Raw genomic sequence first — 27,802 nt, 5'->3', positions numbered from 1 at the left:
CACCGAAAGGGCCGAAATCGGTTCCGTATACTACACGGAACGGACTAAACCCCGTGGAGGAGTGGGGGGCATTGTTGTATGCGTATTCAGCGAAGGGTAACAGGTCCACCCAGTCATCCTGATGGTAATTAACATAACATCGGAGATAGCACTCGACCACGGCATTCACCCGTTCGGTTTGGCCATCAGTTTGCGGGTGGTAGGCAGACGAGAGACCCTGTTCCCCCACCCCCATAAGCTTCAGGAAGGCCCGCCAGAATTTGGCAACGAACTGGGCCCCTCTGTCGGAGAGGACCTTCCTAGGAATCGAGTGAAGCCTGAGGACATGGGTGACAAACATTTTGGCCAACCCCTGCGCCGACGGGAGCCCAGCGCAGGGGACAAAGTGGACCTGCTTGGAGAAGAGGTCCGTAACAACCCACAGTACGGTTTTGCCCCTGCTGGGGGGTAGATCGGTGATGAAATCCATGGCAATCACCTCCCATGGCCGGGTGGGAATCTCCAAAGGTTTCAGAAGCCCTGGGGTTTTGCCCCCCCTGTTTTTGGCGGTGGCGCATATGGGACAACTGCGAACGTACAATTCTACATCCCCTCTCATGCCCGGCCACCAGAACTGCCGCCGTACCAAATGCAACGTCTTGACAAACCCAAAGTGACCGGCCAGCTTGGCTCCATGGACCAGTCCCAAAACCTCCCTGCGAAGAGAGGCTGGGACATAGAGTTTCCCTTCCTGCACCCACCAGGACTCTTGCTGTTCCATACCGGAAGGGAGCGTCTGCTGCTCCGCTTCCTGTAGGGACGCTTCCCGGAGGCGTTGCTGGAAAGCCTCCGGGATTCCCTTGAGTGAGGGACCACTGGGGTGGCGGGTTTGAGACCGGGTGGAGACCGCCAAACCCGGGATCTCTCCCCTTTGCTCAGGAGTGAAAAGAGAGTCCACAGGACGGTCAAAATCGTTGCGGTACTGGGGCAGTCGGGATAGGGCATCTGCTAGGGCGTTTTCCTTGCCGGGTACGTGTTTGAGGGTGAACCGAAATTTGGCAAAGAATTGGGCCCAACGTATTTGCTTGGCGTTGAGCTTTCTAGCCCCTTTGAGAGCCTCCAGATTTTTGTGATCAGTACACACTTCAAACGGGAATTCTGCCCCCTCTAGAAAATGCCTCCACACAGTGAGGGCGTGCTTAACTGCCGCGGCTTCTTTCTCCCAGATGGCCCAGTTGATTTCGGACTGGGTAAACTTCTTGGAGAAATAGGCGCATGGCTTTAAAGCACCACTTTCGTCCCGCTGCAGGAGGGCCCCTCCCATAGCTACATCGGATGCGTCCACCTGGACCACAAACGGTTTGGTGCAGTCCGGGTGGGCCAGGACCGGTTCGGACGAGAAGAGTAGCTTCAAGTCGTCAAAAGCCTGTTGGCAGGGAGGGGACCACTGCAGTCGGGCCGAAGGCAAGGCGGCATTGGCACCCTTTCCCTTAGTACGCAGAAGGGAAGTGAGAGGAAGAGCCACTTGCGCAAAGTTGGGAATGAAATTGCGGTAGAAGTTGGCAAATCCCAAGAACTGCTGCAGTTGCTTGCGCGTGGTAGGGGGTTCCCAATCTCGTACAGCCTGAACCTTTCCGGGGTCCATTTCCAACCCCTGGTGGGAGATTACATAGCCTAGAAAGGTAATGGAAGGCTGGTGGAATTCACACTTAGACACTTTGGCATATAACTTGTGGTCCCGTAACCGCTGGAGGACCTCCCGCACCAGCCGGACATGCTCTTCCATGGTTTCAGAATAAATGAGTATATCATCCAAAAATACCACCACCCCCCGAAACAACAAATCATGTAACACTTCATTGATTAACTGCATGAACACACTCGGAGCCCCAGAAAGTCCGAACGGCATGACTAAATACTCAAACATGCCAAAACAGCTCGAAAAAGCCGTCTTTGGTTCGTCCCCCTCTTTTATGCGAATGCGGTGATAGGCTTCCACTAAATCCAGTTTGGTGAAAATCCGGCCCTCCTTCAATTGTGCTAGCAGGTCTGGAATGAGAGGGAGGGGGTAAGCGTTAGACTGCGTGACAGCGTTGAGCCTCCGAAAGTCAATACACAGCCTTAAGTCCCCCGTTTTCTTTTTGACAAAAAAGGCGGGGGCGGAGTACGGAGCTTTGGAGGGGCGGATGAAGCCCCTCGCCAAGTTAGTGTCCAAATAGTCCCGCAACACTGCCTTTTCACTGGGGCTCATGGGGTACACCTTCCCCTTGGATAACTTGCCGTCCCCAACTATTTCAATCGCACAGTCGGTCTCCCGGTGCGGTGGCAGTTCGTCACATTCCCGCACATCAAACACATCCGAATATTGGGAGTATTCCGAGGGTAGGTTGGGGGTATTGGAAACGGGTCCTGGGGAACCCACTAGGGCGGCCGCCGGGGTCCCGGTCATGCGGTCCCTGTCATGCATGGCGCAGGGATCCTCTGGGAAGGTAAGGGTCCGCTTGACCCAATCAATAGAAGGGTTGTGGCCCCGTAGCCAGTTCATTCCCAGTACTACGGGAGCAACTATGGGGGCAATGGTAAAGTACAGCTGTTCCCAATGCTCCCCTACAGTCATGACTATCGCGGTAGTCCGGTGAGTGACAGGCCCCTTTTTAAAGTCACTCCCGTCCATCTGGGAGAAGCGGAGGGGACCCGGGAGGCGCTTGCGGCGGACTTGTAATTTCCGGGCCGCCTCCTCACTAATCAAAGTGCGGGCGCACCCCGAGTCCACGAGCGCGGGGAATTCTAAAACTGGGCCCCCCTTGGGTAGTGAGAGGTGGACCCGGATATAAACATTATCTTCTTGGGCGCTTACCATCAGTGGAGCTCCTTGCACAGGGGACGGTGCGGTCTGCTGAGGAGCCCCCTTTACAGCAGACCGACGGCGTTTTTTGCCGGCACATCCCACTCTTCCTCCTCGCTGGACGAGGGGGACGAGATATTTGTAATCCGTGACTCGGCGGAGTCAGAGGTTGCACTGGTAATCCGGGGTCCCGATGGACCGGTCGAACTGGCGATCCCATCCAGGGCGTGCGCGTGTAGTGCCGAGGGGGTGCTCCGCCGTCCTGGAGCGTTGCTTCGGCGTCGCGGCTGACCCTCTGCGGGGGCTTTTTCTGGTTCGCTCGGGACGGGGCGAATGGAAGCCGGGCGTCCGGAGCGGGATGGGCATTGGGAGGCGAAGTGACCCTTTCCTCCACAGACCAGGCACACCCCTGCCTCGAAGCGCTTGCGGCGCTCCGCCGGCGTGGGGCCGCCCCCGCCTGGGGTGCGAGGGTCCCGGATCCCATTTGCCTTGTCTCCTCTTGGTTTGAAGTCGCGGCCGGAACGTTGCTTGGACAGGTTCAGGAGCTGCTTCCGATTTTCGATATCGGCAGCGTGGCGCACCCAACCCTCCACGTCAGGGGGGTTGCCTTGCATAAAGGCCCAATGCTGCAGGTCCGGGTTTAGGCCCTCCCTGAACAACTGCACCCGGGTAGCCTCACTCCAGTCCAGAATCCGACTCGACAGGGACTGGAACTCGCTCGCATACTGCGCCACTGACTTGGCCCCTTGGCGTAGTTGCATCAGAGCGGCTTTGGCCCGCTCCCCCAGATTAGGGTTCTCAAACCGGTTACGGAGTGCGATCATAAAGTCATCCAAACTCCGTAGCACAGGGGAGCGGAGCTCGTACTGTAACACCATCCACGCGGCCGCTTCGCCTTGCAGGAGGGAGGCCACATACTGGACCTGGGACTCTTCGGAGGTAAAGGTCCGGCCCTGCTCCCGCATAAAAATGTCCACTTGGACCATGAAAAAGGTCAACTGGTCCCCCGACCCATCATACGTGATCTTCAGGTCCCGGCGGGCCGGGGTGCTGGGAGGAGGCGCGGGGGGAGCCGCCGGTGTCCCATCCGGAGGGTTACCCGCGGGGGCTGTACCTTCAGCGCGTCCATGGCCGCGGCCATCTCCTCCATCACGAGCTGCATGGCATCTATGCGCTCCACCATCGCTTGGCGTTCCTCCTGCCACTGTCTCCGCTCCTCATCCATCAGAGCGTCCCGACGAGCGGGGTCGTCCTCGAACCCCGTACCAGTTAAGGCCAAGCGGCGGTGCTTTGCCTCAGTCCGGGAAAGCGACCAACCTTTCGGCGAATCCAGCCAAGTGTTAAAGGTGGTCTTGGGACGCGTGCCCGGTCCCGGGCCCGGTCGGGGCGCACCTGGCACCTTCTGGTCCGGTTTGTCCTTCGGGGCCGGCTTGTCCGGGGCACCGCTTCCATCCGGCGAGGCCGGAGGGGTAGTTTTTTCCTCGTCGGCTGACATAGCTGTCCCGCAGGGTACAGATGCAGAACGAAGAGGCAAGGACTCGCAACTTAATGTGAGAGTCCCCAACCTAACTGGGCAAACTTCGCCAAATCAATTGCTCAGACTTGGATGCAGAAACAAAAGATTTATTGAAGGCTTCAGATAGAGAAGACAGGCTCATGGATTCAAAGTTGCGAGTGACTCGCTTATCGGGGTTACAGTATTTATCTACTACAGGGCATGAAGGTTCACACGCATGGGAGACATGGGAGGTTACAAGGCAAACCGGTGCAGCATAAAACATCAAACAGTCCCAGAGAGACAGTGAGGGCTATCTGCATTTCAAGGCCGGACTCAGCCCGAGGGAGTGAAGGCAGAAAGCACAGCAGGGGAGGAGAGGTGGCACCTGGGCAAGAAGGACGAGGCGGGGGACTCAGGAAGATACACAGAGGTGCGAACTGCTTGTACGAGTTCAAAGGGGTAGAGATAGAAATAGATAAGAGCCAAAACCAGATGGCCCTCACACCAGCAAGCTGGGTACTCATTTTACCGACCTCAGAAGGATGGAAGGCTGAGTCAACCTTGAGCCAGCTACCTGAAACCAACTTCCGTTGGGATCAAACTCAGGTCGTGAGCAGAGCTTGGACTGCAGTACTGCAGCTTTACCACTCTGTGCCACGGGGATCCTGTCCATTAGGACTGGGTCCAAACCATTAGATCGTGTTATATACTAACTGTCAAACCATTTCCTGGGCCTGCCCCAACAGTATTAGGTTCATTATAGAAGCAATAGATGATTGCAAATATGCTACAATTCTGGTTCATATATTAGGAGAATACCTACACAGAATTGTCTCAGAAGCATAAAGGGATACATTCACATAACTAGGCGCTACGTGTGCAACAACTGTGATTTCCTCAGTGGTAGGGGTACTTCTGAGCATTTGCAGCTATGGAACTTGCAGCACTCATGAATGTGGAACCTCTGTGAAAATACTCTTCACCCAAACACAATTGCCAATCAGCCACAATCTTCCTAATAGTAGCCTGCATCATGATAGCCACTAGCAGTGTGGTAATAAACAACATTGTGTTTGGAGGGAATCTGCTTTTCCTCTATCTTAATGTATTCAGCACAACAGTATATGGGAGGGGGGGGATAGACATTATACAATGATTCATAAAATTGTAGATTGATTGAAATTTTGTGAAGGTATGTTGGTGAAGAATCAGCAGTGATTGAAAGATCTGTGCTTTTTAAAGTTGATTGCGTAGTCATTTTTTACTTCTTTAGTTTATGAAGACATAATAAATTTGGCTAGTCATGGGAAAAAATTATTTCCAGAGTTCTTGCTCAATAGAAAGTATCCCCTAGTGATATAAATCTATTATACAAAATTAGTAAAGCATGCTTAACAATAGTGTGTTAATTATGCAATGATAAATTATTTTGTCTACTTTAACAGTGTATTAGTAGATCATTGTTCTGTCTGATGCAAGAAGGAATAATTAAAAAAATATTAACTTGGATCAGAAAGTTCCATTTCCTTCATCTGTATTGTTTCTATACATTTCACTGAATTTGCTGTATGTATGCTACTTCATGGATGGTTTTTAGTATATAACATGATTAAAACAAGAAAGGCAGACCAAAGCCTGTAGCTAAGAACTTTACTGAGACAAGAGCCGGTAATTCAGAACTCACAAGCTTAGCTATTACTACTGCAGTTTAGCTACTGATTCTAAGTCATCTCAAGCCATTCTTACACTTCTTCACCATTTGCTTTGTCTCATTTACCCCATACCTCATCTATAATTTGTAATACTATTTTTAGTCTCCATTTCTGCTTTGTAACTCATTTTTAAAAAGGTAATGATCCCCTGTGCAAGCACCGGGTCATTCCTGACCCATGGGGTGACGTCACATCCTGACGTTTTCTAGGCAGACTTTGTTTTACAGGGTGCCAGTGCCTTCCCCAGGGTTTGCCAGAGCCTTCCCCAGTCATCTTCCATTTACCCCCAGCAAGCTGGGTACTCATTTTACCAACCTCGGAAGGATGGAAGGCTGAGTCAACCTTGAGCCGGCTACCTGAAACCAACTTCCGTTGGGATCAAACTCAAGTTGTGAGCAGAGCTTGGACTGCAGTACTGCAGCTTACCACTCTGTGCCACAGGGCTCCTACTCTGCGCCACGGGGCTCCTAACTCATTTTTAAGATTCCTTAAAATCTTTAAAATGCTGTCATATTCACATACTTGCTCGTATGGTTTTTAGTTAGCAAAATTGTGCAAATTGTAACCAAAACAACAACAACACTCGGTTTGCCATAACTATTTTTATTTCAATTTATTTTATTAAATGTAATATAGGCATACTTAGTTTTATTGTACTTCGCCATTGTGCTTTGCAGATATTGCATTTTCAAGCAAGTCTATCAGTGCCATTTTCCCAACAGCTTGTGCTCACTTCATGTCTCTATGTCACATTTTGGTAATTCTCAGAATATTTCCAACTTTTTCATTAGTATCACTGTACATTTTTAAAAAAACTTAAATGCATAATTAAAAGACTACAGTACAGTGTAAACATTTATATGCACTGGGAATCCAAAAAAATTATGTGACTCGCTTTATTGCAGCGGTCTGGAACTGAATCTGCAATATCTCCGAGGTGTGTTTATAGATAGAAAACTTTAAATGCTTGATGTGAAACTACTGTGCTCTAGTGTCTGAGATTATGCTGTTAAACAGGAAGCCCTCAGTTGAAATTTTGTATCATCCATGTAGTCACTTACAATGCAGTCCTAAACACTTGTGTGTGTGTGTAAAGTGCCTTCAAGTCGCAGCCGACTTATGGCGACCCCTTTTGGGGTTTTCATGGCAAGAGACTAACAGAGGTGGTTTGCCAGTGCCTTCCTCTGCACAGCAACCCTGGACTTCCTTGGTGGTCTCCCATCCAAATACAAACCAGGGCTGACCCTGCTTAGCTTCTGAGATCTGACAAGATCAGGCTAGCCTGGGCCATCCAGGTCACTTACACGCTGTAAATTTCACTGAGAAAGGTGTGTTTCTCTTTAGTTAGCATTGCACTGAGTGGCCTTAGGCAAGCGAACATTCCCCAGACTTGGGCCTTACTTCTCATGATGGAAATATAATACAGACCTAACAGGGTGGTTGTAAAAAAATTACTTTGAAAAAAGCTTTGAATATTACATTGCTATATACATTATTGATATTTAAATTCTTTTATATGTATTTATGTTATATTTAAAAGTAATTGGTGAGATTTTTACTCATAACATCTATTACTCAAGTCACTCAAGTCCATTAAATGACTAAATATTAGTTCTGCCCAAACTTTTCCTGCTACAAAAGTTGCATGTCAAATCTGTTGTGATTATTGCACACACATAGAGTTGCCGATCTCCAGGTGAGGCCTGGAGACCTCTCGGAATTACAGCTGACCTCCAGATAACGGAAATCAGTTCCCCTGGAGAAAATGGCTGCTGCTGTCCTAAGGCTCCTCCTCTAAATCTCCAGGAATTTCCCAACCACAAGTGGGCAACACTTTATAGAAATGGTCAATATATAGGTTTATATGCATGGCCTCACCTTAATAGACACAGCCAAGTTAGGCTAGGGTTGTGAACAACATTATTTTTTATTATGTTTTGTTTCTTATTACATTGTATTCTTTTTTGTTTTCAATTCTGTTGGTTTTAGTGGGAAACACATTTCTGACTGTAACTTTTTGGCATTCTAGTATCAATGAAATTCTTAGGGACCGTATCCCTCACCTTTGAGCTCCTCCTTGCCAAATTATAGACTTCTTTCCCTTCTACTGATGCAGTGTGCAACTGAAAATCAAACAGTGCATGCTGCAGACGTTTCAATGGACATTTTGGAAGATTTCCGGAGATTATAATTATTTATTAGCAACTAGTTGTGCTATAATACTAACAATAATGAAAATTGATTTTTCATTTAGCTGTTTTGTTATTTAATGTCTGAGTGAACATCCACTTGGTTTCCAATGGCTGAACATTAATCACACTCATGACGGTGGAGGTGGAATTCAGGGCGAGCCCTGGTAGACCAAGCCTGCCTAATTATTATTATTATTATCTTGGGGTCTGGCTTATGTTAGGTTAAGAGTAAACATTAGAAATAATTTTTTTAAAATAAAATGTTGGTATTCTTTTATTTTAATCAAAATACACACACTGGGGGAAAAATCATTTGCTCTGCAAGTATTTCTAGTTTAGGTTTTATGCTTGTGGCACATTCTAGTCTGGTACATTAATAGTGGTGGCCTATTATCATCTGTGGGTGTTACATTTTACTTCAGTTAAAATTTCACCCCTGCCTGAGAGGCAATACCAGCAGCTTGGAAGCACATGCGTACTGAATATACCTTGAGTAAAGAGTTCATGTTTTAATAGAGAGCACTGGTTTGCCCTGGAAATGGAAGGAAAGAGTTAATTGCCAAAGATTTCCTACTTTAGGTCTTCTAAAAAGCTGCTGCTTCCAAACACAATTAATAGGTCCATTCATCTTCTCTGTATTTATTTTACAGGTACAGATTTTAAAAATACATTCATTTAATATCATCTGTCCCTGCTGGATAATTCAGAATAAGTACCTTTGTTGCAAGTAATAACATTTTAATCCTGGATAGGATAAGCAGTTGTAAAGACACTTGATAAAAAAAAAATAGTCACATCACTTTTTTGGGAAGGGGGACTTTTGAGACCCTGCCCCCTCAATATATCATGCTCTGCATCTGAATCTGACAGCCAGCATGGTGTAGTGGTTAAGGACATGGGAAACTCAGGTTCAAATCCCCACTGGCGCCATGGAAGCTTGCTAAGTGACCTTAAGCCAGTCACACATTGTCAGCCCTGACCTTGGCTAGAATTTGGATGGGAGACCTCCAAGGAATACCAGGGTCGTGATGCAAAGGCAGGCAACGGCAAACTATCCCTAAATGTCTCTTGCCTTGAAAACCCTATAGGATTTCCATATGTCAGCTGTGACTTGGCAGCAAAAAAAAAAAGGGGGGGGGAGAAAAAATCTGAATTCCCAGCTTTAATTTAAAACAATGTAAGACTCTACCCCTTTTCATTGTATATGTATAAAGGGGAATGTGTAAATGTTTTGGTCCAAATTACATGGAAAGGAATGGAGGAAGCGAAGCTGCAAGGGGCTGAGGCCAAGTTGATTAACCCTTTCTTAACCAAATTCCTTCTCTTCTGCTCTATGCCATTACCTTTCCTCCCTGGACGTTTTCTTGTTTGTTTTTCTCTGTTTAAGGTCCACAGTGACTAGTTGGAAAAACTTGGGCAGAAAACTGGAGTGGTATATATGATAATTTCATGTTGATTTCTTTGTGTATAGTGGGAAATTTGCTTAAATAGTGTAGAGGGGAAACAAATGCACAGTTTACTAACCCTGATGTGTGGTTTAAATAATTCATTGTACACCTCATTGCTGCAACATTTTTGTGTGAAAGAGTAAATGGCTCTGAGCATGTGAAGAATGTTGTTCCCTCACTAATGAATAACTTTTGTCATGCTCCTTTCCTCTTCCTTCCTCCATTTAAAGAAATCTGGGACTAGGAATAAAGGACTGAAAAGGCATAATACTTGGAACAGTTTAAAATCCAGAAACTTTTGACTCCTGAAAGAGTACTTTATTATAAGAGGTTGAAGGAATGGAGTATCCAGGAAATCTTAAGACCTGTCATTTTTCACTGCAGAAGAAGGTGGTATTTGGGGAGAGCTAAATAAGAACACTGATTCATAGGGTTGCCATGAGTTGGAAGCGACTTGACGGCACTTAACACACACAAATAAATCTGGGCCAGGATATTCTCTGACTAATGAGACCAACAATTTTGTACATATGGACAGTTCTTCTTCTCACTGCACAGAAACCACATATATTTATCCTCATGGAAATTACCTTCTAATACCAGTTGTGTAAAGATTAATTTTATTTAAACTGTTCTGTGCATGTTCTTAATTTTTTTTTATGAGAGCCATCATGGTGTAGTGGTTAAGAGCGATGGACTCTAATCTGGAGAGCCAGGTTTGATTTCCCCACATGCACATGCAGCCAGCTGGGTGACCTTGGACTAGTCACAGTTCTTTCAGAACTCTCTCAGCCTTACCTACCTCACAAGTTGCCTATTGTGGGGGGGGTGTGTGAAGGAAGGTGATTGAAAGCCACTAGAGACTCCTTTTGGTAGAGAAAAACGGGTTATAAAAACCAAATCTTCTAATATGCAATCAAGAAAATGTGCTTAATTTATGAAGGTTGGGATATATTTACAGCTGTGTGTTATTTCTTTATTGAGATATTTGTACCTAACTTTTCTCCACAGTGGGAAGCTAAAGCAGCTTTTATAAATTCTCCCCTCTTCCCTTTTATCCTCAACACATTTGTAAACTGAGAGTGCCCAAGATTACCCAGTGAACTTCCATGGCAGAGTATGAAAGTGAACCTGAGTTTTCCAGGTTCTAGTCACTACTATATTCTGATGTAGCCTTCAATATTGTGAGGAAAGTATTGAATCAATTCTTGCAAGAAAATAATTGTGATTTAGTTCTGGTTTTTCTCTTGAATGTGTCACATTAATTCTCATATTTTATAAAAAATAAAGTTGTCATATTTCAAGAATTCACACATTGCAATGTACAGCTGGTTCTCCTGGTTACCTAAACTGCTTCTTTTCAAAATGATATTATGAGGAGAAAAAGAATGCACAATGCTTAATTCACCTGCTTTTAATCCCAGCAGGTTTAGCAAGGTGTTTTATTGAAAGTGATAACCACAGTTTGGATATCATAGGTAGTAGCCATCTATAGGTTTATCATCCATTACGGGGTTGATATGATGTAGGTTTTCACAAGATGAGGGACTTGGAAGCTGGAATGGTGTTAGCAAGAGTGCCTCTTCCAAATTTAGTCTTCCCAATCAATAAAGACCTGTGGTGGGAAGCATGGCATATTGTTAAATTTTTTGAATTGCCTTGAGTTCAGGATTTCCTGAGCTGTTTCTCAGTACTCCAGATGTAACTTTTGATTGGACTGAACTATTAAGCAGCTAAATTACTTTGATCTGATAACGGATAAGAGGAAACAGTAGGGGACTGGTTGAGACCCTTAATGCATTGTGTCACAATATTCTGTTGCAAACAGTATTTCCTTCAGTTGTCCTGGATGGCCCTATGTTATACAAAGGTCAAGTCCTTGCAAAAGCACTTACATATACCAAATTATGGTCTTTTTTTTCAAGGTGTGACTGGAATTACTAGCATACAGGGTTACCCACCTCCAGGTAGTGGCTGGGGATCTCCCAGAATTACAACTGATCTCCAGGCTACAGAGATCAGTTCCCCTGGAGAAAATAACTGCATTGGAAGGTGGACTTTATAGCATTACACCCTGCTGAGGTCCCTCTTCTCCTCAAACCATGCCTTCCCCAGGATCTGCCTCCCCAAATTTCCAGGACTTTCCCTACCTAGAGCGGGCAACCCTACAAATGCTTCTGTAACTGCAACATTACAAATGTCTGTTGCATTGCAGTAACCACATAGGATTAGACTATACAGCGGGGCAAAAATGGTAGCAAAATTGCTACCATTTCTACAATCACATTACCTGGAGGTTCATATCAGAATTAACCATAATCTAAAACTGGTGTATCTAGCTCCCAGCTCAGCCATTTAAGCTAGTTTCCAGAGTTCTGTGACAGCTCATACAGGTCTAGTGGAAGAAAGACAATAAGGAGGCGGAGGTTGGGATATAAGGAAGTTGTTTTTCTAGAACTTCCTTTTATAGAAGGTAAAATATTACAAATGACTCTTATCTGTAAAGCTTCATTGTGTGCTGTTTCCACTCTGATCTGTGGATTTCATGTGATGCTCTGCATTTTAGACCCTCCTGCAGCTAAAAGGAAATAATTAAGGCTGTTTCCAATCTGTTCTTCTTTGCGCTGTTGCAGAGCATGTGCTAATACCAACGTGTCAAAGAATTCTCATGTTGCTACCAATGTGCTTGCATAAATAAAACAGTTTCAGTAGTTTGTTTTATAATCAATTTTTTAAACTCTTCAGTGAAAGCACAATTTAAATAAAACATAATTTGAGTAGTTAAATCAATTTCCTTTCATTTGTTTCCATGAAGATCAATTATCCATTTACTTTTGAGAGTAAGTTATGGTGTCAAAATTTGTGTTTTCATGTTTTCTTCATTGTTTTATGAATAAGTGAAGAAATTGGAAACCTAACAGAACCTCATCACTTCATCCTTATCCTTTTTTTTTAATGTTTTATAGGTGGTAAAGTGACCAGTTTGAGCCTTTAAGCTTCGCTTTGCTGGGAGAAAGGCTAATTTTCTCCCTGACACAGAATTATGGACATAAAAGACCGAAGGCACCGCTCTCTGACAAGAGGCCGGTGTGGGAAGGAATGCCGCTATACAAGTTCTTCTCTGGACAGTGAGGACTGCAGAGTGCCTACTCAGAAGTCCTATAGTTCAAGTGAGACACTGAAAGCTTACGATCACGACAGCAGAATGCACTATGGGAATCGAGTTACTGACCTAGTTCACCGAGAGTCTGATGAGTTTCCAAGACAAGGTACGTTTGGAACATCTGTATTTTTGTTCCAGCAATCTCCATCACAGAAACATGTTTATGTTCATGTACCTACTCTACATTTGCATTGAAAGATGGGCATACTTGCGGTTTGACATCCAGTAAGAAATTTGTTTTTACTCATAGATGCCTTTTTGAACCCCCTTTTAACAGAAAAGTATTAATAATAGCATTAACCATCTGTCATATTTTCATATTTCTGGCTATCCCCAAGTATTATAATCTTGTGTTATGTCATGAAGGTTCATTACAGGTATAATAGAGACATTTTTACTGGTTATTTCTTTGTTGGACTAGCTGCACTGCTAAGTTGAGTAAAACATTGTGATTAGCATATAGTAATAATCACTTATGAGGTACTTTGTGATTTCTCCCCTATTTCTACTGAAGCGTAATTGAAAAATAGAGATTATACATTTTCCTCTGACACCATTTTGTCACTGCAGTTGCTTGAATTTAATTTCATTTTTAAAATAGAGGAAGGAGACCCATCTAATTACTTTCATATTTAGTTGTAATTTGTTAGTTCCTTATGGAGATTTGGAAATTAATATTTAGATTGCCATAATTCCCTTTACATAAGTGTATTAAAACATTTTTTGATATAACATATGCAGAATTCTGAAATTCTTTGAATAGACAGTTTTCCAAATGGTTTACTTTACTTCAGCTTTCTTTTCTTTTTGATTTATTTCATTTCATTTATACCCCCATCTTTCTCTGCAAATGGGACCTCTTTGTTTATGTTGCCCTGTCAGTTTATTTAAGAGAAAAGTCATATAATCTTTTCAGCGTGACTGTTATTTAAGGAATATGAAATGAAATGTTTCAAACAATCTAACTATCATGCAATAATTTTAGTCCTAATAAAGAAAATGCCATTATCTAATCCAATCTAGTGCTGACTTTTTCCAAAATCCAAAGTCATATGAGATGTTCTTAAATCACCTAGGAAGTTATTTGTAGTGGTTCCCCTAGCCCATTTCATAACTCAGGCAACAGACTTTTTTAGACAAATCTTTTAATTTTCTGAACAAAGGGAATGATCTAGCCTTGTAACCTTCTGAAAGAATATTTGTTCAACACAGGTTTTAATTTCATCCCATTATACCTATTGAAATATACTTTACAGCCTTTTAAACAGCTTGTAATCATACCAGAGGAACCTGTTTGGTTCAGATCCTTTGAACTGGAGCCTGTAGATATTTTGAATATTTCCCAATAATTCCTTGATTGTTAGAAACTCTTTAGAATGATGGGTTGGATCCAAACAGCTTTTCTTGTTGTAAAAAAAAGAGGGGCTCCCCTTTGACCACCCAAAAAGTCTATGCTTGGGATCATGGATGTGCATGTACAAAAGCCATGTGGTACCGGGATTGTAGTAAGGACCTCTCCTTACTACAAGACTGAGTGGAAAATTTGGCTTGATTAGAGTTGCTAGGTTCCCCCTAGCAACTGGCGAGGTGTTGGGGGACTTATTGGGAACAAAGAGAGGCCTAGGCCAGTATCACCAGTGATGTCACTACTGGTGCTCACCAAAAGTGATGTCGTTTGGTCCCCGGCAACTTGCAGACACTCTGGTATTTGGACAAAAACTCTATGGTAGAAGTCATTGCTGGCAACATAATGACATTCCTTCTAGTGTATGCCAGATGTGGTGTTGCCAGTGATGTGGGCCTACACCATCGCTTTTTGCCAGTAGGTCCCCTGCCATCAGCTGACCGGCACCAGGGAAGGGGCCCTGGAGCAGGGGATACTTCGCCCCTGGCAGGAGCCTGCAAACCTAGGCTGGATCTAGCACTATAAATGTTAAAACACTTATTTTTATTTGGTAGATTTGTGTTATGTCTCCTCCAAGGAACCCAGAATGGCTTTATCCTCACATCACCTCTATGAGATTGATTAGACTGCAAGGTAGTTATTTGGCCATTAGCCTTATAGTTGAACAGAGGATTGAACCTGGATTTCCCACATCCAACAAAAGTTGTTGAGAGGAACTGTTGTCAAATGTGTACATAATTTCATCTGTTTGTATAGCTATAAAACTGCATTAATCAGTGATTTTTGTTCAGTTCATTTTTTCTGTCATTAGCCAGTTTTCTTATTCATACATGAAATACGTAGTATAGCTCTGTTTACCTCCGCTCACCATGTGAAACAGATACCATTTTTACTATTTTCTGACTTGCTTGCTATTTCTGTGCGTAAAATATTTACCGTATTTTTCGCTCCATAGGACGCACCTTTCCATAAGACGTACCTAGTTTTTAGAGGAGGAAAACAAGAAAAAATCTTGTTTTCCTCCTCCAAAAACTTGTCTTATGGAGGAAATGCCGGCTGGGCGCCTGCCTGTCGGGATGGAGCGAGCTGGCGTTTCCCGCCCCGATGGCCAGCTGGGAGGTGGGCGGGGCCACGCAGAGCACTTTCAAGACCTCCCCCCACCCACCTGGCTTCTAGGGACTCCCTGGAAGCCCGGCGGGGGGGTCTCTAAACTCCTCCACACTGCCATCCCAGGCAGCGCAGAGGAGTTTCAAGACCCCCCGCCCGGCTTCCAGGGACTCCCTGGAAGCCCGGCCGGGGGGGGGGGTCTTTAGACTCCTCTGCGCTGCCTGTGCTGACTGGGATGGCAGCGCAGAGCACTTTCAAGTCCCTGGAAGCTGGGAGTCCCTGGAAGCTTGGCGGGGGGGGTCTTTAAACTCCTCTGCACTGCCTGCCTAGGCAGCGCAGAGCAGTTTAACCTCCCCCCCGCATGTGCTTCCCTGTCCCGAGGCTCAGCTGTTGGGTGGGTCCCTGCCCCTCTCCCCAAGCCCCGGCCCCCTCCGAATGCGCCCGGCACGCAGCCGCCGCCAGGGTGAAGCTGGGGACGGGCGCCTCCGCGCTGAGCCCTCCCCGCTCCCGGCCAAGCCCCGGCCGCTCGCGCTGGGTGCAGCCGCGGCTCCTGCCGCCCAGGCCTGTCGCCCCGGCTCCTCCACTGCGCTCCTCTGGGGATCCCGGTAAGTGGGGTTTTTCCCTTCCCTCTCCAGGAACCCCCGGGAGGGTGGGAACCGCGGAGGGGGCGGGGTTTAGTCCCGAGGCCCAGCTAGCCATCGGGGAGGGGAATGCCGGCTCGCGTCGTTCCGGCACGCCCAGCCAGCTGGCAGGAGGGGCGGGTGTCCGCACATTCGCTCCATAAGACACACTGACATTTCCCCTCACTTTTGAGGAGGAAAAACTGCGTCTTATGGAGCGAAAAATACGGTACATTTCCTTTGCAAATCTCTTGAATGTTTATTTCTACTGTAAACAATAAATGTAGTCATTTTCTTCATGTCATTCCATTTGAATAACAACTTCATCTGTATTAACTAGAAAAAATATAGACTTCTCCAAATTTGGGAGGTATGCTCAATTATCTTCACTGCGTACCACCTTTAGAGTTATTCCATGCACTTTTTTTATGTAGTCTCTGGGTGTAGACTGGCACAATTCAGATAGAATCATTAATTGGTTTTTGTCATGATATGAAGAATTCTGGAGAACCTTAGACCTCAAGCACTGCCTCCCTCTTTTCCTTATCCTCGATGTGCAGCTCATTCCTGAGCTTTGCATTGGCCAGAGTCTAAAAGCCTCTTTAGGAAAATGGGGCATTTTTCCCCATTGAAAAGAGTGAGGTTGCATCAGGAAGCGTTCCCAGGCTGGAGGGGCTTAGGAAGCTGACTAATGTCAGCTCCGCCCTTGAGAAAGCCCCAGGAATGTCCCTTCCACATTGGCGCTGCATTTCTCTTCCTGGATTTAGGTCCCGGAGAGACTGCGGAGGTGGGGGAGCGGCGTGGTCCAGGCACTGACAGAATTGCCCCTGCTGCCAGCCTAAGTGCCTCTTATCACGGAATGGGCTGTTAGAAATGCAACAATTTTATAGCAAACCATAGTTTTTAATTTTTCCTGAATTATACACTATGGCTTGTTCTCATACTCAAACCAGGGTACCAAACCAGGGTAATTCAGATAAAACAACCAGCTATGATCATTGTAGAATATGTTTAATTTCCTAACCATGTGTAAGGAGAGGAAGAAACCTCCAAGGCTCTATTATGCAGCAACCAGCTGCGGCTTGTGATCCATGCTGTTGGTCTCAGTGGATACAACCAGACTGTTTTTTTTCTCTTTACAAACTATAGTTTGCTGAGCAATATTCAGAATTTAAATATGACATTGCTGCTTTTCAGGGGATGTAGCTACCAACACCGCACAATAATGACAGTAGTTGCCACAAATTGTCATTAATGTCTTTTAATATATGCATATGGCAGCATCCCAAATTGTAAAATAGGGGAAACATAGGAACAGCATTCTACATGTCACATACTCAGAATTTTTCTTTATAGTGCTTAGTGTAGATTTTTGTGTTGATGGGTCAGTGTAATTTTTTGACAGGAAGGCATTGAAATGCAAGCCTTGCCTTTTTAACAAAAAAGCGGGTGGTGAAAGAAAGCACACAATCTGTGATGAAATTGCACCCTGACCCACTGTAAGAGGAAAAGATATTTTGTGTATAGTTCATTGAATCTAATGGTGTATTACTAAGGGTAAAGTTGAGCATGGGGAATTCATGAGGCTCCAACCACTTTTAAAAGTACTTTCTCAACTATGACCTCCATATTCACCAATTTTTTTAGAACAATACCCCATTATTTAATCCTCTGTTCCTTCATAAAGGAAACAACCCTCTGCTTTGAAATTTTCTATAACTAGAAACTGTTCTTTTCTCTTACATAGTTTGCTTCAGCAAAAAGCATTGCTTCGTTTGCATTGACTTTGATTTTTTAAAAAATTATTAGTAAAAGCTGATAACAATTACTTTGCCTCACATAAGTGTTGTGATGGAGGGAAGACAAAGAGAAATGGTTAAATAGCAGAAATGTTTTTAATAGTTTAAACAGGTCTACAAATCAGCTGTCAAAAAGGGCCTCAAAAATATGAATAGGGTTGCCGGGTTCCTCCTCGCCACCAGCAGGAGGTTTTTGAGGCAGAGCCTGAGGAGAGCAGGATTTGGGGAGGGGAGGGACTTCAATGCCATAGAGTCCAATTGCCAAATCAGCCATTTTCTCCAGGTGATATCTATTGCCTGCATATCAGCTGAAATAGCAGGAGATCTCCTGCTGCTACCTGGAGGTTGGCAACCCTAGATATAAAAGGAACACACTAAACATCTAGTTGTAAATGAACACGATTCATTACTTTTGGTAAGTTAAATATTGTTAAATGTTTCCTTGTTGTTTCCAAGTGGTAAATAGTCAATGAGCAGTATTATAAGGGTTTGTTTCCTTCTGCTGATAGCATTGGGAACTTACAGTGTATTTTAATAGCTATTTATTTACAGATTTTTTTAAAAAACATGAGTATAGTGGAACCAACCTCGAAACGCAGGAACTACTAATCCTGCATTAGAACCCCAAAGAGCAGCTTTACACCAAGCATGCCTTAGTGTTTGCCAACCTAGCAATAAATAAACAAATAAATTCAGGTCTTTGCTTACCAGTTCAAAGTACAGCTGCCTCAGCCTGTGGGTCTTTCTTGCTCTCCCAAACTATGACGTGTGTCATGTTCAGAAGGTTGTAGCCATTATGCAACGTTCAACACCTTTATTAAGTTTCTGAATGTGATACAGGCGATGTAACATTTTAGCATTTTAGAAAAACACAGTGTTTTACATTGGAGTGTTTATTCATTTTCAAATGTATGACCCATCTTATGGTGCCTACCTCTTAAGATAGAATATACTTGTTGCCCCAGCTGAAGTGGCTAAAAGGCTTTCCTTGCCATAAATGCCACACAGGAATTTACCTAGATCCATGCAGCACCCAAAGTGAATGATCATGCAATAAAATACTACATAAAACGAAGTTGAATTTCTTATTATTATTATTTTTCAAAAACTGTCTCAAAAGGTTTGATTGTCCTCTCTACACATACATGGACTACGTTGTTATGAATGCTAATATACAAGTCTAGTGAGATTTTCTCCTGTTGAATAAGACAGCCATTTATGATACTTGTTCTGGGTTGATACTGAGGTTGGAAGCAAAAGTCTGAAGTATACTCTGTGTATGAACTGAACTGTGTGCAGCTTCCCTAGAAACATGGAAGCTGCGTTGGCAAACATTTGCACTTGTTTTTTTCAGGTGCAAATATGCAGGAATTTAATATGCATATTAAATCTACAACCGAGAGGGTATTTTTATATAATTCTAATCTACCAGAAATAAACATGCTTAAAATGGATAGTGCTGGATGTAATTTATATCTATCTGGCTGTTGTTTGTCAAATTCTGCTGCTATTTGCCATTATATAATACTTCTCCATTTCTGCATATTAACACTTATAACACAGGCACACATAGAATGAAGCATGGTTGAAAAAGAATGATTAGTTTAAAATCAGTTCAATACAAAGTGAATTCTATAAAAATTGTATAGTAGATTGTGTGCAAGTAGTTCTTTCTCCTTTGTTTGTATTCTGCTGCATTTTCACAGTCTATTCTGCCAGGGCCCAATCTGTGTATTTGTGAGAGAGGCCCAGCCTGAGCTGCAAACCCATTACCAAGATAGTTATGGTTTCGGAAATCACTACAGTGTGAGAATATAAGAACAGCCCTGCTGGATCAGACTAGTGGTCGCTCTAGTCCAGTATCATAACTCACAGACTGGCCAACCAGTTACTCTGGAAGGCCAACAAAAGACACAGAAACATAGAAATTTTACTTTCATGACTCATGAGACTACATGTTTTGGGATGAGATTAGTGAGCCATGTTATTTATTTGTTTGTTTGTTTCATCATATTTATAGCCCACCCTCATTCCCGGCAAGCTGGACTCAGAGAGGGTCACAACATTTTAAGCATAAAAACATAAATTTTAACATGCTTTAATAGCACATTCTCCAACAGTAAAATAGAACAAGATGGCAATCATGAATCTCAAAGATAGAAGCTGCTAGAAACACTGATATGAATTCATCTGCCTTGGCGCCATGCTCGCATTTAATCTACACATTACTCTTCAGGTACATTATATTAAAATAGATTATCTTTTTGGGTTGTTGTTTTTTTGGCCTATACAAAAATTTGGTCTATCATGCAATCACCCTTCAGCCACAGTAAACAAAAGCTTTCCAGAAACTTGATCATAGAGAAGACAAACAATCTCAGTTTTTCACAAGGAAAATAATATTGAATAGTCCTGTTCAGAGTTTCTGCCACATGTGAGCTGGTTATACATTCCATTAACATAAGAAAAGCTATGCTGGATCAGATCAATAGTCCCTCTAATCCAGCATCTTCTTTCCAACAGCTGCCAGTAACAGGGAAGCCCAGAAACAGTCTGCATCTGCTGCAGAAGTCCTTTTCAATTATCATAGCGAACTGCTGGTAAAGTTTGGGGCAGGGTGTCTGATTTTAATGAGGCCTCAAAGGGGTCACTCCTTCTCCATAGAAAAGCATTTACCAAACTGGGATTCATGAAAGGAGAGTCCCTTGCAGCTACCCTGAAAATTTGATAACTCAACCTCTAAAAATGCCCCAGAGCTCCATAAAAAAATGCCCATAGAGAAAAGCCTTGGAAAAGCCGAAAGCCAAATAAGCCAGATACCTATTTAGCTGATTTGGCAATTGGTTTTCTGGCTTAGGCTTTATTCTCTATTTCAGTATTCGGCCTCAAATAAACCTGGAAAAAGCCGAAATGCCATTTTTTGGGTTTATTTTCGGGTTGGTAAACCCAATATGCACAGCCCTATCACCACATCTTGTGGAAATGAGTTCCACAAGTCAACAGCCCATTGTACGAAACAGCCCTGAATGGATAATTCAACGTTCATCCTCAGGTGTGTTCAGTCTAGGTACATTTGAATTTCTGAACAGGACTGAAAGGCTTTACTAGATCCTACTTTTCACAGTTTTTGTCAGCGCTACATCCTCTACGTCGTGTGCTTACTTTCTCATTTCCCTACCATTTCGGGGGCTTAAACAACAACAACAAAACCCTACAGTAATGTGATTGCTAATAATTGCAGAAATGCTCAAATCCATAAAAGTCATGAAAATTGAATTGGAAAAGGAGCCATTGCTGATTGGCTCATTCGAATCCCCCAAGCCACAAAGCTCCCACAAAGGGCCCTGATTGGCCCAGGGAGTTCTGGCTGGGGCCAGGAGGTGAAGGGTTGACTCGGAGAGCTGCTGGCCACCCTCTCACCCCCGCCCGATGCCGGCTTAGCCCCCCACCCACCCATGCCCGCAAAACAGGCCTCTGTTGAGACGTGGCCCGTACTTTTCCATTTAGTTGACGAAAACAGCCAAGCAACTACTGCAATTCTGTAATTTTCTCTGTCTACTGGTTTCCCTTTCCCTTCCCATTTTATACCTTCATACCTTCTCTGCTTTGAACATGTTTTTAGCAGCAAAGGAGAGTGTTCTCAAGTCATTCTTTTCTGTCAAGGAGCCACCAAGCTGAGCACACACCCAAAACAACAAGTCTTGGCAAAGTAATAACAGCTTCAGAAGACCTGTTGATTTGCATTTCCACAAACCAAATGCTGAAAATGTAATTCTTTGTTTTTGTTTGTTGATCCAAACAGCTTTCAGACAAAGCACAAGAGTGAATTCCTCACTTATGAGGTTCTCCTTTTCACTGTATGAGACAGATACATGTTTTACCTGTCTACTTGTCATTTGACATAATAGGGATCTGGAATAACAGATGACACTAACAGGTCTGAACCACAGGAGATAAAACCTGTTTATTTGTTTAAAATGATAGCCCACAACATTCACAAAAAAATTACATCATCCCACCACAATTAGGAAACCAACTGTGATTGTCAGCAAGAGACAAAGTTCCTGGACATCTCTCTGTGACAATCCTTCCAGTGTACACTTCTGTTTAGCCGTAACCTTTTTCCTGTCCACTGTCTCACACTTCCCCTGCCTTTTCATTCTTCCTCTGCACACTCAACCTACCTTTCAAAAATAAGAAGCTGGATATCACATACATAAAACTGGTTGCCTTCCTCCTTAATCTCAGATAGATAGGGGTCAGAAACAAATGGTCTTACAAGAATTATAAAACAACATTTGCCACCATCCTTACCTTTTATGCTTCTGGATCCTAGAAGTAATACATATTACCATAGCTACTATAACTTGCAAAATGAGTTGCTCCCTGCCTGCTGGCAACCAGCGGGGAGGGGGGTGGGGACAGGAGGGAAATGAGGCGTAACATCACTTCTGGCAAATGCCTGGAAGTGATATGTTGTCACTCTGGCATTGATGCAACACTCTAGGATATGGTAGAGTTTTGTCCAAATCCTAGAGCATTGCATCAACGTCACGTCAGTGACATGACACCTCTTCCAGGTATTCACCGGAAGCAACGTTGCACTGCTGGCAAGGTGCCATTTTAAAACATATTTTCCTCCCACTGGCCCTCACTGATTGGCCCAAACCATATTTTTACACAAATCCTAGAGCATCACATTGTCATCATGCCCAAAAGTGACATCACACTGCTGGCATTACACCATTTAAATATATGTATTTTTCCCCTTGTAGACCTCTGTGAGCTGTTGGGCAAAAAACTTGGGAGAGTTGGAGTTCCTAATGTAATTATCAAAGGATATGTCTAATTTTCATCATTGTCAGCTTCATAATTTTCAGTCTGGTTGATCCTTGGAAAAGGTGTGAAACAATGATTTACAATTCTTGCCACTGACAATTAGAATTCAAATTTCGCATATTAAGAGTTTCTTACTGAGCCAAACTACCAGCTCTTAGCTCTCATATAAATTATATATTGTGCATTGAACAGAGTACCTTCTATCCAACTTGAAACCAGACTGCCAAGTAAGAAATCTCCAGGAATTATGATAATACAGGGGCTGTACCTTAAGATTTCAATAGGAATAACAAGAAACATTATTTAATGATTGCAACTTTTTTTTGTAATTCTTGCTGAAAAATCTAAATCCTAATTTGCTCCAGTGGCCAAATTCTGACCAGTGAGGAACACACATATTGACATATTAGGCCGAAGGCAGAAATCACTGACAGGCAAGGTCTGATATATATGAAGAGACAAGTTAATACTCAGTCTGTACTAAGCCTGTTCATAGCGGACAACTTGTCCAGCCTCTCCCTTCCCCCATAACAACCAACAAAAAATCAGTTAAGAACATTTTACAGAGCCTGAAGTATGCAGATTAGTTATGTGCTGAGGATCTGTTTGGTGATGTGTGAAGCTGGAGTAGAGATAGCAGCCCAGATGATGTTGTTGGGAAGTACTTTAAAGTGGTCATTTCTATCAATGCAATCCTAAACAGAGTTACATATATCTAAGTAGGGGTGGACTCGAAATTTAAAATGGCCCATGTGCAATTCAGGCTGAGTGTCCCCTGGCCATGCAGGAAGAGGCAATCATGCTGAGCACTCCTGAAGAGCTACTGGGTTTGGCTCTGCTTATACCTGACAGCCAGAGGCCCACTGGCCAGTCCTACCTTTCTTCTAAATCCTCCGAATTATTCAGTATATGCTTCTTAGTTGCATGAAAAACAGGCATTTGGAAAATGTCAGTACAGATTTCTGACAGTTACAATCACAACTTCAGTGGAAATGTTTTCCTTTCTGTTTCCTTTCACTATTGTTACTTTTATGAGAAAATGTGTTTATGGGCATTCATGAGCTTAAATCAATATATTATGTTTGTAATAAAGCATTAATACTTAATTAATGTGTATTTATTAATAAATGTTTCAAGGCACATCTGTAGTGCTGATGACTACTGATATGGCAATTATACCTGAATCATCCCACAAAATGACAATATCTACATAACTATATCCATTGGGATTCTTTCCCCTGCATATAACCTATATCGTGTTTCACTGATCCATTTCAAAATTATAGGGCTATACTATCCCAAGGGTTTATTTATGTACTTTAATTCCTATCCACACAGTTATTATTCTACACCACATATCTTTACTGGTTTCAGTAATGTGCAAAAAGAGTCCTGATTTCTCTGCTTGTCACACCTCTCTAACTAGTTATTTTCAATAATTTCTCCCACATACCAAAGCTAGTTAAATATTTATAAAGGTTTTAAGCAATTTGAGTTGTGATATATATATATATATATATATATTCTTATTAAATCAATTGAATAATTGAACATTCGTACTATAATACATAGTGGTGAAGCAATTGCTGATATGAAAGAGTTGGTAACTCAGATACTTAATTGTTCCTGTGCAAAAAGTATTTTGTTTAAAGCAGTGGTTCCCAACCTTTTTTTGACCAGGGACCACTAGGATTTTTTTGTTCGGTGCAGGGATCCCAAGTTTCAAAATAAAAATTCTGAGAATTTGAAAATAATATTTAATCATAACTGTTAGTTAAACATTAAACTTAGAATAATATTTGAATATATATATTTTATAATAGAGAACTTTTAATTGAAAATATTAATTTATTATGGGTTTATAACTTTGTTTCGCGGACCTTAATTTAGTTCTCGCGGACCCCTGGAGGTCCATGGACCCCTGGTTGGGAACCAGTGGTTTAAAGGTTCTGATGAGAAGATTTAACCCCCTTTTCATACTACAGCCCTTCATGCCACCTAAAAAGCCATGTGAGAAGGTTAGGAACCTTCCAGGAGTGGCCTCAATGGGGCACAAGGGGGTGCAGGAGAAGTAAAAGCCCTCCCTTACTTGTCTGTCACATGGTGTTAGGAGTCATCACCATATATTTTTCACACATATTATAGCAACAGTATCCAGTGTTTACAGTATTCAGTATAACAGTATTCGGTCATTCCATGTCATTTGAGCAGTGCTCCAGAGACAACATCAACACCATACCTGGGACGGATTCTATCCCACCCATTCCATCCCACTCTGCAGCCTATTCTGATGGATCCTACTGACAGTTGGTGATGTTTCTGAAGAGCAGGAGCATTCCAGGAGTGAAAGTTCACCTACCTTCTGACCTCCAGGGATACCATCACCACCATATCTGACTGACCATTGGTCCCTGGTTTCATATTACATTATTACTATTACATTCTATTATTATAATTTATCTTTACTTATTTGAATTGTGAGCCCTTAGGGAACAAATGTAAATCGGGGGGGGGGGGGAACCACCGTAAACTGCAATTTCTTAACCTATTACCAGTTTCCTCGTATCAGAGAGTTGTTTGCCTTCATTCAAGCACACAGTGTATGGGGCTGCCCCCCAGGCTTCCAAACTGTCAAAGGATTGTATAGAGAGGCACCAACTCAATCAGTGTCTCCACATACGGTACATACTTGAGTGTGCCACAATATGCACACATCATAGTCGTTGTATGTTGAGATCCAGTTCATACCCTCACAATTGTTGTGAGGATAAAATTGAGGACAGGAACAAAAACATAAGCTACCTCTTGTCCTTGGGGAGAAAGGCAGGTTGTAAAGTAAGTAAGTACGTAAATAGGTTTGAGGTCGCAGCAATGTCACTTCAGAATCCTGCATGCTGTGTGGGGACTGCTAACTCTGAATCAGGTCTTAGGTTCCTTTCAGCTATGTATCTGGCTTTTATGCAGGTGCTTCAACGCTGGTAAAATGTTCACATTCTTAAAGATACTTGAAAAATCTCTTCTTCAGATTCTCTTCTACAGTTTTCAACCTAGCCTTCAAATTAGTTGTGAATTCTTAAAAACCAAAACAAACAAATAAGAAAGATACAAACATTCAATATCTCTGGAATTCATTTAAATACAAATAACTGTAATTGTTCTGACAAAAGTGGCTGGGTGTCCGATATTATCGATGCAGTGTGGGTAGAAAACCCATTTGGCTTATCTCTAGAATAAACTCAGATTGCGAAAGTTGACAAAGCAAATGGCATTTGGATATTTAAATATATGACTACCCATCCTTTACAAATACTTAGTTGTAAGTGTTTTAGAATTAATGTTAAAAATACATATCTGTGAAAGCAGACCATATTGGAGTAGAAGATTTACTGTCCCAAAGTGTAATGCTTACTCAGCCATCTGATCAGATTTGAGCACTAAACAGTTTGAGAGGGATGCATAAAGCTGTTTTATTACAAGATGCTGTTATGAATTATTGCAGCTTTCCTTATGGTTTAATGTTGTTGCCAAATAGCATGCATGAATATAAACAATTTTCTTTTTACTTCTTGTAGTTGTTTTTTTTTTTTTTAACACTAGGGTCACTGCTCTTGGAAATTCCCACTTGTGCTCTAAAGGTAGAACCTTTGCAGACATCCAGTGAAAAACAAAACGTGTTTGAAAAGTAGGCATTTGGCACTTTATCGAAGTTTGTGTGTGTGCGTGTGCACACAAGGGGCTAGTCATTTAATGATGTTATCTCACAGGAACAGTTGCATATTATAGCCATTTTGTTAAGTAATAGCTTTTCTATCTTTTTTATTGAACCACTTACAATCTCTGTTTAATAAATGTAATGCTAAAAAGAACTTGAATTTAAGTACATAAGGAAAGTGAAGCTAACTCACAAGCATTCTTTATGAAATACGTACTAGAATACTGGGCAATGTAACAAGATCAAAATTCATAATATGCAGCAGGGTGGAATTTTTGTTACTACAGTTTCATGGGAACTGTCCAATGGAACAAGAGAGTTTTCAGCACTGTCATTCCTTGGTGTTAAAACAAATTCTAAGGCTGAAATTGAATGATGTCATTTTGAATGAATTCTTGTAAGCCACAGAATGGATCTTTAACCATCAAACGTGTTCAACATCCAAATAAAGTCTGAGAAGAAAACAGATGTCATTATGAATTATAGAACTGATCGTTGCTTTTCCTCTTTAAAAAATATTCTTCACTGTCTTTGTCTTTTTGTGTGTGTGTGTGTGTGTGTGTGTGTGACTTGGGTTTGTCATTGTGATGTCCTGCTAGGTGTATTTTCTCATTGAGATCAGTAAAAATATGGCTGTAAATGTTTTCTGATGATTTTGTGGTTAGGAGGATGGTTCAGAATGAGTGGCTAATACTTGTTAATGGACAGTAGTTATTCAGATGTATTCCCCTGAATGTTAAGTACACATGGAAGCTTTGAACCCTTGAAAATTGTGTCTTTATTCATGGAGAAGATAAATTTTGAGTTTGTTTTAAACTCTTCTATACTACATCATACGAATTGTTTCAGAAAGTAGACAGTGTTTTTACAAAATAAAGAATATGTGTAAGATACAGGCAATGAATAAGTTAACCAAGTCATGTTTAGTGATTTAAAACCATTGATCCCTACCTAGGAAATAGAGATCACATGAAGAAGTATCAAAAGCAGTTGCAATTTGAAATTTGAAATTGATTGATTACTAGGAGGGAAGAGGAGACAGCTTTTATGATGTTAACAACCAGCAGATTAAATTAAAAAAAAAACTTAACAGGAAAATAAAGTCTAGTTTGCCCTAGGCATAGAAATGTAAACATAGTGTAATGCCAGACTATTCAGACCTATGATAAGAATAAAAAGAAGATATTTAGTTAATCTTACCATTTTACGTAAATGAATACATTTAATTGATTAATAGTACCTCAATTTAAAGCTAATGGCTAAAAAAACTGGGCTAGCATAAAAGAAAAATTAAAACATTCGGACGAAGATATGAAGGAGGGATAAAGTAGGGATCCTTAATCATTACATAATCCCAAATGACCTAAAATGTGCATGTCTATAAATTCTTAATGGTTATGGTGCAGGATATGGCTAACGTTATGTGTGTGTGTATTTTAAGTTATGTTGTAAGGGAGATGTAAATTGATCACTTTTTTAAAAA

The 27,802-nt window shown here is 42.5% G+C and overlaps 1 protein-coding gene across 2 annotated transcripts in view; it reads left to right on the top strand.

Moving 5' to 3' along the window:
- The first annotated feature begins 12,717 nt into the window (after positions 1-12,717).
- TENM2 (teneurin transmembrane protein 2) overlaps positions 12,718-27,802 on the top strand; it is an 860,742-nt gene continuing 845,657 nt past the window's right edge. For both annotated transcript variants that reach the window (XM_056867244.1, XM_056867243.1), the window contains exon 1: positions 12,718-12,943. In XM_056867244.1, coding sequence (XP_056723222.1) covers positions 12,718-12,943 — 226 coding nt within the window. The remainder of the gene's footprint in view (positions 12,944-27,802) is intronic.

The sequence above is a fragment of the Euleptes europaea genome, chromosome 1 (assembly GCF_029931775.1).
Source record: "Euleptes europaea isolate rEulEur1 chromosome 1, rEulEur1.hap1, whole genome shotgun sequence".
Classification (NCBI taxonomy): Eukaryota; Metazoa; Chordata; class Lepidosauria; order Squamata; family Sphaerodactylidae; genus Euleptes; species Euleptes europaea.
This window is presented reverse-complemented; position numbering and strand designations above follow the sequence as displayed.